General features: G+C 38.9%; 1 protein-coding gene across 2 annotated transcripts; it reads right to left on the bottom strand.

The window, feature by feature from the left end:
* Positions 1-100: 100 nt before the first annotated feature.
* On the bottom strand, positions 101-13443 carry LOC140786057 (phosphatidylinositol transfer protein PDR16-like). 2 transcript variants are annotated; one of them, XM_073134227.1, is made up of 6 exons: positions 13167-13443; positions 9298-9396; positions 2702-2876; positions 2514-2612; positions 806-1051; positions 101-610 (listed from the first exon to the last, which is right to left on the bottom strand). In XM_073134227.1, exons 3-6 carry the CDS (start codon positions 2870-2872, stop codon positions 305-307), a joined length of 822 nt encoding a protein of 273 aa, XP_072990328.1. In that variant the 5' UTR covers positions 2873-2876; positions 9298-9396; positions 13167-13443; the 3' UTR covers positions 101-304. The 2 variants fall into 2 exon arrangements, with proteins under 2 accessions (XP_072990328.1, XP_072990329.1); XM_073134228.1 differs by having other exon boundaries at positions 9268-9396; positions 13167-13426.
* Between the last annotated feature and the right edge of the window lie 1854 nt (positions 13444-15297).

Raw genomic sequence — 15297 nt, 5'->3', positions numbered from 1 at the left:
GCTTTTCGTGCTTAAAAAATTTGTTTTAGATGATGCAATTGTAAAGGTATTAAGTGATTTAATGATTAGTTCTGACAGATTGCTTGTCTGATGGAGGTTGTTGAACTCAAAAGCTATGTGGAATCACTTTGATCCACCAATTCTTTTATTAACAGGAGATTCTATTAAGTATGACAAGTTATTGCAGTTTGATAACTTATGAAGAACTAGGTTCATAAAATTGAGATAGGTGCTCAAATCTTATGGACACAATTAATGTGTCACATGAGCATGATTACATGTATACATATACTGGTGAAGGTTGTCAACTTTGAGCAGCAATGCTTGAGGGCTCTGGTGTGACCTCGGGAGCTGAGTGCCCATTTATTACATGATTGAGATGGCTGGGTTTCTCATCAGATCCCCAAAATTTGGCTGTCTTCTTGTCATCCATCAACATCATCTGAGAGAACACCTCATGGTCATACTCAATCTTGTTCTTTCCTCCGAATTGCACAGGCAGTATCTCAGGATCGAAGTTCTTGTGCATCAACTTGATGCTCTCCTCATCCTTTATGTACACAAAGTTCACCTTCTTGAAGGTTTTGGGGTCCAGGAAATATTTCACAATCTGCATGAAAATAGTAGTGCATACGAGAGAGGATGAATGATCAATGAGAGAAAGGAAATCTAAGTGTTTGATAAATTCTATTCTTATGAGGTGAGAAGAAGTTGTGACTTCTGATACCATTTGTGACATATAAACTCTAACAAAAAGATTCCCTAATGGAATTATAGTGATGAAAAAGGTGAGGAGAAATCGAACCTTCCAAAAGGCCTCAAAGACTCTTGGAGGATTGAACAAGAATGCACTAGAGAGCCTCTCAGGATAGTGATTCTGCAAAAGGTTTGCAGTTTCTCTGGCAGTCTTTATAGGCACCGAGTTACTTAATGACCATCCTGTGAAGTCTATCAACCATGCCATTTGCTCTTGACCCTCAGGTAGATTGATGATCGCATTCTCCAACAGATAGACCAGATGCCGGAGCTGATTGTCTTGCGATGAAGTATTCTGCAAATTAAACATTTTATAAATTTATCCATGGCTAAACAAACTAGATATGGAAGACATCCAGGAGATATTTCTTTTCTTTATTATTATTATTGTTTTAATTATAATTATTATTACGACTATTTTGAGTTTTTTGAATATCAACAAACCCATCTATTATTGTCTTACGAAAAGCATACACCTTTTTGAACTTTGAAGACTTGACTCATATTTTCAGGTATATTTACAGACAAAAACAGGAAAACAAAAAGAGCGATTCATTCAAAAGGAACTGTGGTAATTTTTTTTTTTTTTTACTAAAAATGCACTTGAGGTAGTTTTTTTGCGAAGATGGGTAAATCATTTTGGTCAAAAACAGAACATATTGAGGTAACTGAGAGGCGGCTTGTTGAAAATTGGCTCGAAATTAAGAGAACTGTTTGAATGGGTTAACAACATTTGAACTGACGTTTCTTACAGTTTGCTGTCGTTCCAGTTTTGTATACCAACGAACAACATCCATCCATTTGAACGTGATGGAAGCGTTAGAACGATGTTTAGACGTTCGAATAACCGAGAGTTTAGAAAGTCACAGTGTTCGAAAGGTCGAAACATGTTACCACTAGCGTTCGAACGTTGTCCACCTGTTCGAACAGTTTGCTAGGCATCTTTGTAGCGGTGCACGGACGTTCGAACACCATCTACCCGTTCGAACGGCCTGTAGAATGTGTTTCTAGCATTGCATGGGCGTTCGAACGCCATCCATCCGTTTGAATAGCCCGCGGGTTTTCTTCAACCTCAAGTCAGCCTTATAAATAGAAATGTTGGGTTTTAAGATTTAGTGTGGAGCAATGTAAAGAGAAGGCTTTTGTAAAGGGGCAAAGGACTTTGAGAGAGTAGACCTCTATTTGCATCTCTATTAGATTAAAGACTTAGAAACTCTTGTATTTAGATCTTGCAAGAGTGGACATTTTGTAAGAGGGAAAACTTAAGAGAGTCACTATTTTATTGAGTGTGATTAGAGTTGAGAGAACATTTTGTATTTGAATATTTGTATAGTGGATTGAAGATTGCTTCGCTAATGGACGTAGACATATCACCAAACCACATAAAATCTCCTTCTTTGTGATTTGCATTTGAAGTTCTTATTTGCAGTTATCTTGAGTGTTTAAAAATTCTCTACATTTAGCACCTTGGTTAAAGATTTTCTCTTTGGTATTGATATTAGTTTTGCTAATATTTGATTTACCGAAATCTATTGCTATAACATAGGTATTATTGAGGGGAATTGGAAATCGCTTCCGCTAATATCTACCAATTCGATATTTAGCACAACAATTGGTATCAGAGCACAACATAGCTTTAAAAATAAACATAAAAATAGGAGGACGAATATGTCAAAACAAAGAGGTTTTTCATAATAAGATTTAATATAATTGGTGATATGCAAAAAAATAAGAGGAGCTTTCTTTTTATTGCAAACCTGTTTAGCTGGTGTCATTACAATAACTGTTCTTCCCTCCTGGTCATGAAAATTTGCTCTGTATACTTTACCAGTTTCACCTTCACTGGCAACCTCATGCTGAAAGAAGCAAATGACTACAATCAATATAAACAAAAGGCCTTTAATTGTCTATAAGTGCATGAAACAAACAGGCATTTAGAGCTTACCCAGCGAATTTCCTCTGGCTTGTACGTCGATCTCCACTTGAGACTCTCTTCCAACATTTTTTTTTTTTTCAACATTCCAGTTCCGAGCTTCCAAGTATCTTTCCAGGCATGCTTTGGTGCAGTACTGTGAGCTGCGTCCAGATAGTGGTCCAATAGCAGCTCTGAGTTCATTTATCTGTTTATAGAATCAATAAGTGCACATAACTCAAACAACCATATTTGTTATATCATGCATTTGTCACATATATTATCTACTGCGACTAGAATATTATGTACATATTCTACCAGTAGAATTCAATGGAATTATAGAGAATTGCACATGTTAAACTACCTATTTATCAAGAAAATGAGTAATTCTAATGTTACAAGAAAGTAATTGTTGATTAACAGTTGTAGTGAATCAGAAGATATTGACCAATAATTATTCATTGTTTTTGTTAGAGAGTTAAGAGGGCATAACAAAGTGTGATAGTTAGGCTAGTCTAAACTCACTCAGGTGGTTGTGGATTCAGACCACAGAAAAAGCCTCTCAAATTATGGGCGTTAAGGTGCAGAGTTACCCTCCCCAGACAGGCATAAATGGAAACCTCACACAAAGACACTCTTTACTTTAACAACCAAGGACATCCCTGTTTCATCCCTCAGAAGTTGTAAAAACAGTCGGAAGCCCCATATAGGATTTTATCACCAGTTGGCAACTATAAACATTACAATTATTCATCCAGATTGGTGTACCAGTTTTACAGATGGAGGACATTTTGATGTGTCTCAATTCCTGCAAATATCATGTGGATAATTTGGATATAAAATGAAAGAATACCATACCTACAATTGAACCACAATGTGATGTTAAAAATTGGCTCAAATTTAGTTTTCAGAAAAATTCAGCATGTATCAGCATTTCTGTGCCGCGCGTTCGAACGCGCTCTGAGGGCGTTCGAACGCGGGCTCCAGACAGAGAGCAGTTGTGATGCAGGCGTTCAAACGCGAGCCAACCCGAGAGCAGACTTTCTGCAGGCGTTCGAACGGCACCCCTCCTGCGTTCGAACGCCCCTTGAGTTTTGCTGTATTAACATTGGGTGCGTTCGAACGCGCCCCGAGGGCGTTCGAACGCGACTCTGAAAATCCCCAAATCTGAACCTGACTATAAATACTAAAGTGGGGTTTTAGGGTTTGGAAGTTGGAAGAACATTAATGAGGGTTGAGCCACCATTGTATTGAGAGTGATTAGAGTTGCTAAACTCTTTTGTAAGTGAGGGATTTGCATAGTGAAGAAGATTGCTCCGCCCGTGGACGTAGGCACATCGCCGAACCACGTAAATCTTGTCTCTCTCTCTCTCTCTATTGTCTCCATTGTTGTCTTTGTTGGTGCTTGCATATATTAGGGTGTTAATCCGTGATTAGAACTTGCTTAGGGCTTTTCTAATACCATTAACATCCTTATTGGAGTATTTTCAAGCTTTGCATTGTGTTCTCTTTCACTATTCCCATTTGAGATACTTGGGGTGAAGGTCTTGCTTCCGCTTCCTTCACCCATTTGGTAGATTTGCACAACAAATTGGTATCAGAGCTATTGGTTTCAAACCTAGGCTATTGAAGTTGGGAATAGTGAGGAGTTGAAGAAATTTTGGCAAAATGGGGGAATCATCAAGATCGGGCAAACTTATCTCAAATGCAAAGTTTGAAGTTGAGAAGTTTGATGGCACCAACAATTTTGGAATGTGGCAATGTGAAGTTATGGATGTGTTGTTCCAACAAGAGTTAGACATTACCTTGGAGGAGAAGCCCGAAGACATCTCCGAAAAGGATTGGGAAAAAATGAACCGGCAAGCTTGTAGCTCCATTCGGCTTTGTCTAGCAAAGGATCAAAAGTATTTTGTGATGAGGGAAAATTCGGCGAAGGGCTTGTGGAAGAAACTGGAGGACAAATACATGACCAAGAGCATTGAGAACCGGCTCTATTTGAAGAAGAAGTTTTTCAGATTTCAATACAAGATAGGAACGCCAATGGCGGAGCACTTGAATAGCTTCAACAAGTTGCTTGCTGATTTACAAAACTTGGATGTTGAAATTTCAGATGAGGACAAGGCATTGGTATTGTTGAATTCTTTGCCGGACACCTATGACCACCTCACTACTACCCTACTGTATGGAAAAGACTCAATCCATTATGAAGATGTTGCAAATGCATTAATTAACAATGAGTACCGGAAATTGGACAAGCAAGCTACTCATGAGTCATCTTCAGATGCATTGATGGTGAGGGGTAGATCTGAAAACAGAAAATTTGGGAAGAGAGGCAAATCCTTCTCAAAGTCAAGGGGTGCATCCTCAGATAGAAAGTCAATTGCCAAAGACCAATGTTCCTATTGCCGCAATAAAGGGCATTGGAAGAAGGATTGTCCAGTTTTGAAGAACAAGGACAAGAAACCCCAAAAGGCAAATGTGGCACATTCGGATGATGAGGACTCGGAAAGCGCCTTGGTAGGCTCGGCTCTTGCATGTAGCACTGATGAATGGATCTTGGACTCCGGTTGCACATACCATATGTGTCCAAACAGGAGTTGGTTCTCCACTTTTGAGAAGATCTCAGGTGGAGTTGTGTTTATGGGCAATGATAGCCCTTGTAGAGCTGAAGGCATTGGCACTATTCACTTGAAGCTCCACGATGGATCCGTCAAAGAGCTAACGTGTTCGGTACATACCGGATTTGAAAAAGAACCTCATCTCTCTTGGGGTCTTGGAATCAAAGGGCTTCACCGTTACTTTGAAGGGTGGAGCATTGAAGGTGACTTTAGGAGCACTAGTGGTGATGAAGGGCGTAAGAAGAAGCAACTTGTACTTCTTACAAGGCTCTACTGATTTGGGAAGAGTAGCGGCCGCCTCAAGTAACACTGTTAGTGAGGCTGACTCTTCTAGATTATGGCACATGAGGTTGGGGCACCCGGGACGAGAAAGCCTTGCAAAGTCTATCAAGTCGTGGTTTGCTAAAGGGTGTGAAGAGCCTCAAGTTGGAATTTTGCAAACACCGTGTGTTTTGGGCAAACAAACTAGAGTTAAATTTGCTACTTTGCGGACACCGGACCAAGGGGATCTTGGATTACATTCACACGGATGTTTGGGGGCCTACCCGGAAGGCCTCGTTGGGTGGAAAGCACCGGGTTTGTCACCTTTATTGATGACTATTCTAGAAGATCTTGGGTGTACACCATGCACCATAAGAACCAAGTGCTTGAAATTTTTCAGAATGGAAGAAGATGATAGAGAATCGGATCGGCAAGAAAATCAAGAAGCTCAGATCAGATAACGGTGGAGAGTACACTTCAGATCCGTTCATGAGGTTATGCAAGGAAGAAGGAATTGAAAGGCATTTTACTGTTAGAGAGACACCTCAGCAAAATGGCGTGGCAGAGCGTCTAAACCGGACCTTATTGGAGAGGGTTCGGTGTATGTTGTCCAATGCTGGATTGGGAAAGGAGTTTTGGGCTGAGGCAGTCAACTATGCATGTCATCTCATCAACCGGCTACCTTCATCTGCAAACAATGGAAAGAGCCCATTGGAGGTATGGTCTGGCAAACCCGTTTCAGATTATAATTCCTTACACATTTTTGGTTGTCCTGCATACTATCATGTCAGGGAAAGCAAATTGGATCCTAGAGCCAAGAAGGGCATCTTCTTGGGCTTTAGCACTGGAGTGAAAGGATTTCGGGTTTGGAGGCCAGAATTGAGGAAATTGGTAATCAGCAGGGATATTACATTTGATGAATCATCCATGCTGAAGCAAAGTCAAGCAGGAGATAGCTCAGTTGATGACAGTGCTGAAGATGTTCAACGGCAGGTGGAGTTTGAGGCAGATTCAAGTCCACCACAGGACACATCTTCAGAAGGGGCAAATGAAGAGGAAGACCCAAATTTGCAAGAGGATGACAGTGTGGAGCCAGAAACTGAGGATCAAGACTCTATAGCAGTTAGAAGGCCAAGAAGAGAAATCAGAAAGCCGGCGCGCTATTCTGATATGTTGGCCTATGCTCTTCCGGTAATTGATGAAGACTTTCCCGCTTCCTTCAAAGAAGCTATGAAGAACACCGAAAGAGCAAATTGGAAAGGGGCGATGGATGATGAAATGAAGGCCCTTGAGAAAAATAAAACTTGGGATTTGGTGGAGCTCCCTAAGGGGAAGAAGGCTATTGGGTGCAAGTGGATATATGCCAAGAAGGATGATCCTAAATCAAAAGGCGGAGTTAGATTCAAGGCTAGATTGGTGGCAAAAGGGTATGCTCAAAAGGAGGGGATTGATTATAATGAAGTGTTTTCGCCGGTGGTGAAACACTCCTCTATTCGAATTCTGCTAGCCTTAGTAGCTCAGTTTGATCTTGAGCTAGCCCAGATGGACGTGAAGACCGCTTTCTTGCATGGTGATTTAGAGGAGGACATCTATATGACACAGTCGGAAGGGTTCAAAATCAGTGGAAAAGAAGGCTTGGTTTGCAAATTGAAGAAATCCTTGTATGGCTTGAAGCAGTCTCCCAGGTAGTGGTATAAACGGTTTGATCAGTTTATACGGAGGCACAAGTACAAGCGAAGCCACTATGATCATTGCGTGTACTTTCAGAAGCTTCAAGATGGATCCTTTATCTATTTGCTCTTATATGTTGATGATATGTTGATAGCATCTAAGAGCAAGGTGGAGATTGATAAATTGAAGCTCCAATTGAGTAAGGAGTTTGAAATGAAGGATCTAGGAGAAGCAAGGAAAATACTTGGCATGGAGATTAGGAGAGACAAGAAATTGGGGACAGTATGCTTGACTCAGGAGCAGTATTTGAAGAAGGTATTGCAGCGGTTTGGAGTTGATAGCAACACAAAATCAGTGAGTACACCGTTGGCACCTCATTTTAGGCTCAGTGCAGCTATGTCACCCGATTCAGATGCCGAGAGAGAGTCTATGTCGAAGGTACCATATGCAAGTGCTGTTGGAAGCTTAATGTATGCTATGGTGTGCACTAGGCCAGATATTTCACAAGCTATTAGCATTGTTAGTAGATATATGCATGCTCCAGGGAAAGGGCATTGGCAGGCTGTGAAATGGATTCTGAGATATATTCATGGTACAGTGGGTGTTGGACTAAAATTTGTAAAAGAAGATAGACTTGGTCTACTGTTTACTGGATATGTGGATTCGGACTATGCAGGTGATTTGGATAAGCGTAGATCCACTACGGGATATGTTTTCACACTTGCTAGAGGGCCGGTGAGTTGGAGGTCTACCTTACAGTCGACTGTTGCTCTATCTACCACAGAGGCTGAGTATATGGCAGTGACAGAGGCAGTGAAGGAGGCTATTTGGTTGCTTGGTCTGACGGATGACTTGGGTGTATATCAAGACAAGGTGGAGGTACATTGTGATAGCCAAAGTGCAATTTGTTTGGCCAAGAATCAAGTTCATCACACAAGGACAAAGCATATTGATGTTCGTTTCCATTTTGTGAGAGAAATTTTGGAAGAAAAGGATATTTCACTTTGCAAGATTGGAACTGCTGATAATCCGGCTGATATGTTGACAAAAGTAGTGACCAAAATCAAATTCCAACATTGTTTGGATTTGATTAATATCACTCACTATTGACCAAGTTTGGTTTGGCGTCTTAGGACGCAAATTTGCAGGCGGAGCACCTTTTGGATGATTAAGTCATTTTGGAATGGTGGAGAGTGATTTGCTGAAGTTTTGAGTTCTTCGCCAAGGTGGAGAATTGTTAAAAATTGGCTCAAATTCAGTTTTCAAAAAAATTCAGCATGTATCAGCATTTCTGTGCCGCGCGTTCGAACGCGCCCTGAGGGCGTTCGAACGCGAGCTCCAGACAGAGAGCAGTTGTGATGCAGGCGTTCGAACGGCCCCAGCCGCGTTCGAACGCAAGCCAACCCGAGAGCAGACTTTCTGCAGGCGTTCGAACGGCACCCCTCCTGCGTTCGAACGCCCCTTGAGTTTTGCTGTATTAACATTGGGTGCGTTCGAACGCGCCCCGAGGGCGTTCGAACGCGACTCTGAAAATCCCCAAATCTGAACCTGACTATAAATACTAAAGTGGGGTTTTAGGGCTTGGAAGTTGGAAGAACATTAATGAGGGTTGAGCCACCATTGTATTGAGAGTGATTAGAGTTGCTAAACTCTTTTGTAAGTGAGGGATTTGCATAGTGAAGAAGATTGCTCCGCCCGTGGACGTAGGCACATCGCCAAACCACGTAAATCTTGTCTCTCTCTTTCTCTCTATTGTCTCCATTGTTGTCTTTGTTGGTGCTTGCATATATTAGGGTGTTAATCCGTGATTAGAACTTGCTTAGGGCTTTTCTAACACCATTAACATCCTTATTGGAGTATTTTCAAGCTTTGCATTGTGTTCTCTTTCACTATTCCCATTTGAGATACTTGGGGTGAAGGTCTTGCTTCCGCTTCCTTCACCCATTTGGTAGATTTGCACAACATGTGAATGTTATTCTGAAAAATTCCCATAATGCAAAAGAGATATTTTATTTTATGGTAAAATACTAAAATCCAGAATTGCATGACCTTGGATCAGTGTGTAGCTCTTTCAGATACCTTTGTTTCTTGCTGCAGAACATCATGCTCGCCATGACTATGAGAGCCATGTTTCCTACGAAACATAATTGCTCCTTACTCCACAATCAAATCCACAGTCTAAAGAAGGTAGATGCATTAGCAACAGATCATATTAGGTGAACAGTGAACCCTCTATACTCAAGCATGGGAAAATTTAGTCATACAGTAGAAAATTTAATGAGACAAATAAGCACACATATTTCAGTGTCTGTGATGCGTGTATCACATGCGCATGTCTTGACATATCTATGCCTGCATGTATATGTACCCTGTGCATATGATACTGCTTGAGATGTTTACCTCATTCACAAATTTTTTACTTCAGTCAGTAGTGGTGACAATGAAATGTTACAAGTTATAGTGCACATATCACATATCCTTTATTGTCCTTGACGGTCTGGGACTACAAGTATTATTCTACTGCACTCACACTTCTAGTTTCCAAACTTTGATCTAGCAATTCTGCATGAGCATGTACTTTATGCAGGCTGCATAGAGGATATCAAAATGCAAAATCACCTTTCTTTTGTTGCAATTTGATGTATTTATAGCTACAGTTTAAGAACTATAAATGATTAGAAATTATAGGTAAAAACTAAAAAGAGAATTTTATACTATGTTTGAGTGATTTGGGTATAGCAGAACTCTAACAAGGAACTGACAGCAATCAAGCACAAATTTAATGGTTTTGTCTATAATATTGGATAGAATATATTTAAACTACAGAGGACTGAGATGTAGAGATTTTAAGCTTTTACTAGTTCATTAAGTCACTTCGTTAGTAAATCAGATAAGCAGCATTTAGGTAACATATAAGTAAGCTGCTAGGAAGCCGCCTTCTTCAGGAAAAAAGACCTATTGAAGAGTTGTCCTTGCAGTGTCAAGGCAGATAATACATTTACTCCAATCGCGAACAAGCATAATCTATTTACTTCAGTGTCTGGGAGTTAATTATGCACTTCTGTTCAGCCCATCCACAAGTAGGATTGCTTTAACTTACACAGCACAACTGCTGGACACATGTCCATATCTGACCACTTAAATTGATGAGGGATCAGCAAATCCCAATCGGGATCAGCCATTTCAGGTCTGGATTGGCCGGTTCGGGTCCGGATCCAGCCCTCTTAGTCTTCCTTTTCTTTCTCTCTTTCCTCTCTTTACCATAGCTATTACTTTTCCGACATAGAGATCCAGCTCTAGCGAACTCCAGCGATGTCTCAGATATGACTTACTTTATTTCTTTCTTTCTCTCTTTTCTTGTTCACTGTAGCTTTTTTTTTCCTTCTCTCTTCTTATTCTTCACTGTGGCAGAATTTTTCTCTTTTCATTTTTTTCTACTATCTCTCTCTCCTTCTTCTTCACTATAACAGTTTTGAGTAAGTTAATATTTTTTTTAGTTTTTAGGATTCATCTGTGAGTAATTCTTTTTTTAAAAAAAAATCTTTTTCTAAATGTTCTAAAAAAAGTTCTGCGTTTTTAAATAGTATCTAGAATTAAAAAATAATCTGATCCAATCCGAGCAATTGATCCAGCCGATACTTATCATTTTTTCGGGAAGCCTATTCGGATCTCTATCTCGACTTTTTAAACCTTGCTTAAATCTATCAATTTGATGTCAAGAGTAGTTCCTGGGGTCCAAGGAATGGTAAATCATATAATATTCTAGGTTTAAATTATCACAGGAAATCACAGCATGATCAAGTGTTAAGTGCAGCTACCTAAACAAGGTCAAGTAAATTATTTCAGAAAGCCTTGCTTTAGTGATAAAGAGCCAAATGTGATATAGAGATTCCTATCTATATCATTAATGTAAACATTACAAAGATGACAAAGAAAGAAAGGCAAACAACTTTTGATATGTAAGATCTAATCAAATTCTACTTAATAATAAAATATTCTACTTTTCTTTTCCAATTTGGAGAGGTCCATATCTACTAAATTTTATTTTCTCAAAAAAAAGAACACAAATTAGGTAGAACAAAGTGATAAATTTCTCAGATATAGAGTTCAAAGCCACACACTAAAAAAGAACACAAAGGTCAGGCAGTTCTGGAATAGATCAGATGCATAAATTTTCATAATCCAAAATCTAGAAAAGTTACAACAGTACAACTGTCTCAGGTAATGTAGAATACTTGGAAGTCAACAACTAATATTAGCCTGTCTACACTTGGTACATTAAATGGTAAATTACAACTTCAAAAGAATTACAACAGAGGAATAAACATCCAGCGCACATGGTAGATTACAACTAATGCCAGTTTGAGCATAAAAGAAGAGTTGATGAGAACCTCTAATGAGTGATGGATTGGTTATTGGTTGATATTACGGGATAGACAATACTCCTCAGACCAACTAGTCTGTTATAGAGATGAGAAATAAGCGATAGAAAGATAGAGAAGAAGAGAAGACAGCAGGAAATAAGTGGAGAATAGTATAATTGGAAATCTCCAAGATAACAACTCTTTCTGTTATTTATATGATGTGGCACTGCTGGAAGTCCTACATAGGGCTTAATGCATATATTGCAAATTCCTGCTTCTGCTTTAGAGATTAGACTAAATAGGTCATCATAGTATTTCCAATAGTTTAAAAGCAGAACGATCTCCTGAAACAACTGCTAGGGCCAGGCAGTTATCACTAGGATTTATCTACAAAGAACATCACATTAAAGTGTAAAGTTTTTCTATATGGAATCCTTATATGTTCTACTTGGGACAGCAGAAGTGTTGCCATGAGAAGAGCATGAACCAGAGCAGTTTGTCAGTATTTGCAGATTATAATATTGGGAAGCTTGAAGATCGTGAACAAATTGGTAATGCACAATTGTGCTGGATCTTTACATCTTGATGGTACTATCTAGAGGAATGCAATTCTATGTGTTGGCCATATGAAGATGTGTTTCCAATAATATGGACATCTGCACCTTGTAAAGATTGCAACCCTCATGTCGTGGAGTTAAGATGGAATATGAAATCATCAAGCATGGTTAACAAAAGGAATCTACTATAGTGGCAATACCAAGTTCTTTTCCTTCTATAAATCTGCAGCAAGACCTGTGGAAACAAAAACTAAAGGGCCGATTCAAATAAATTAATCAATGATAAAAGTATAAAACAGCTGTAACCATTATCTAAATTATAAAACCGGCTTCATATCAGCTAAAACCAGATGAGATCATGGAGTTAACTGAGGTGAGGCAAACATCAAGCACAGTAGATAAAAAAAAAATTACTAGAGTAATCGTAACAGATGTTCTTTCTTATAAACTTTGGCATTTAATTCCTCTAGGAAAATAAAAAATCAAGGTCTGTCTCCAAATCAATGAAATCATGACCAGGTATAGAGCAGATGTAATCAAGATCTGATTCAATGATCAGCTCCATATCAGCTACAAGTCAGATTAGACCATAGGTATCAAGGAGATTCCTCAGAGAAGTTAATACCGTCGCATGAACAGCCACATAAAAGCCTTCGAATCAGATGTGGTCCCCTGCAGGCCTCCTACTTTTCCAAGCACATTTACTAAAAGTAATGATATGATCCCAATATATACCTCTTGAGATATCATAGATCCAGAAATCCTCAACGGAACAAAGGCATGACTTTGACATCAGACTAAAATATGGAACAAAACGGAAACTACCACTAGCTCCTACCCCAATCAAAACCTTAAAGATCAAAAGATGAACCATATTAGCACACAAACACCAACAAAATGAAAATTTTGGACAATTAGACAGAAATCCAAAGAAAGAAGAGCAAAGACCCAAAAACAAAACAATGAAAATCAACATAAACATGTATTCAGATATATAGACAGACATATAGAAAGAGAGAGGCCATACCCGGTGGTAGGGATGAACAAGTTCAAGACAAAGACCAAGACCAAGCTGCAAAGAAAATAGACGAGGAAAGGAGAGAGAGAGAGAGAGAGAGTGCCGTCGCAGCCTCCAAGTGGTGATGGGTGGGTTTTTTCCGCTTCTCTTCGTTGTTTTAGGGGTCAAAACAACAAAAGTTTCTCGTCTTTTATTCAGGGTTTACGTTGCAGTGCTTAGGAAAGTCGAAAAGGAGAAGAACGTGGCTACTTTCCGTTAGTGGCTTCCGCAGGAGAAGATTGTCTCCGACAGCTCCGGATATAAAAAAGTAATAACTCTTCACCCACTCTCTCTCTCTCTCTCTCTCACGGAGTTTTTGACCAAACTAGCCCTCTCCTAAACTCCATTTACGGAAATAGATGGCACCACAAACTTAATACCAAAATACATATATCCTTTTTACTATATTTGTTGATAAAACACTATAAATTTCTTGGTGTTTTAATTTATAGATAGAAACGCTGAAAAGTTCATTTTAAAAAAATGCTAACTTGTTCGGTGTTATTGTTCAGTGTCTTACTTTCTAAAAAATGCTGAACAGTTTGATATTTTATTAGCTAAAATTACATAAAATTTAATCTAAAATTTGAAGAATCTATCGTCCTCCTTTTAGGATTAGTGTTGTTTGCCGTCGGAAGCTGCAATATCATTTCAACTCGTAGATTTTTAATATATTTTCACAACGATATATTTTATGACCAAAATATATAACCAACATAATATTTATTATTTTTAAGAATTAGATGCTTAATTGTGATGAAAGCAAAAGAAATATTGAAGATAATAATGGCGTGTAATTGATCTGTGATTTAGAAATGAAGAAGGGAAAGAAGATGATCGCCCTTAAAGAAAAAGAGGGATCGACAAATGAGGAAGGAGGAGTTAGTCGACAATTAGGGTTTGAGGGAGGGAGGAGAAGATGGTGAGGGGTTGATCTATGTTTTAAAAGGGAAGAAGAAGAAGAAAATAGTCTGCCCTAAAGAAGAAGGTAGGTCGACAGATGAGAAGGAAGGAGCTAGTTGACGGCTAGAATTTAAAGGAGGAGGCAGAAGATGGTCGATTTTATTGGACTAGAAGGATCAATAATCGAGAAGGAAGGAAGTGGTATAAGCTTGATGGCGTCAGCTTTAGATCGAATGAGAAGATTGAGAAAGAGATGAGAGGTAGGAGAGGATAGAAAATACTAATATTATTTTATAATTAGAAAGTGACCGCCTTCTACGTATTTCGAGGCTAGCTAGAAATTCAAAAATATTCAAATTAATTTTAACACGAAATAATATTAGCGTTAAGCGTTTAAATGGCCCTATGGAGTGCTCGAATGCTTTATCAAAAACTTCAAATCTGCACTCTCGGGCTTGGGTGTCCGAATGCCATTGGACAAAGGCTGCTCTACTATTGGGACATTTGAATGTGCTCTCACGTTGGATATTCCGAACGATTCGACGAAGATTGTTTTTAGGTTGGGGCATTCTAACACAATTAGTTAGGTGTTTGAATGCCCCGATGAATACTAAACACTAAACTAATCAGCATTTTTATCGCCAGACAATTTTTTTCATTAACATAAAAACACTGAACTAATTAATGTTTTTGGTTAAAAAATAAAATACTGATTATTTCAGTATTTTTAATTAGACTATAGTAAATCAGACTCTATTTAGTAATAAGTTTTAAAGGATAGTATATTTCTTATGACAGGGCTACTTCCGTCAAAATCGCAAGCTTTTTAAGAAGGAATTAAAAGCGAATTAGTGAGTTAGTTTACAAAGTTTACGTGGCGTTTTCCATGTCCACAGATGATCTCATGCAGCACGAAAGCGTTGGACGTCGTGAAGTCTTATTATTATTCTATTGTCGGTGGAGAGATTCGTGCCGGGTTTGTAGTGATACGTGAAAGCGTTGGTACGACCTTCGTTCCTCGATGCCAGTGATGTCTACAGTAAACCGGGCTAGTTGAGAATAAATAATCTACTCTTCCAAGACTAGAAATTGTACCTTTTATTTTATTTAAAAAAAAGAAAAGAAAATGGGGGATGATCGGATTGTCTGCAGTACCACATGTAGGAATTGCTCCATCCGACTTCGCAACTTATGAATG

Source organism: Typha latifolia, chromosome 4, assembly GCF_019914945.1.
Source record: "Typha latifolia isolate L0001 chromosome 4, TyphaL0001v2, whole genome shotgun sequence".
Classification (NCBI taxonomy): domain Eukaryota; kingdom Viridiplantae; phylum Streptophyta; class Magnoliopsida; order Poales; family Typhaceae; genus Typha; species Typha latifolia.
Note: the sequence above shows the minus strand (reverse complement) of the source record. Positions and strands in the feature narration are given on the sequence as shown.

Bases quoted from the DNA above. Each gene is read 5' to 3' on its own strand.
- LOC140786057 (XM_073134227.1), bottom strand. From the start codon at position 2,872: ATGAACTCAGAGCTGCTATTGGACCACTATCTGGACGCAGCTCACAGT. The intron at 2,613-2,701 runs GTAAGCTCTAAA...TGCTTCTTTCAG, and splicing joins AGCCAGAGGAAATTCGCTGG to CATGAGGTTGCCAGTGAAGG. The intron at 1,052-2,513 runs GTTTGCAATAAA...TTTAATTTGCAG, and splicing joins TAATGACACCAGCTAAACAG to AATACTTCATCGCAAGACAA.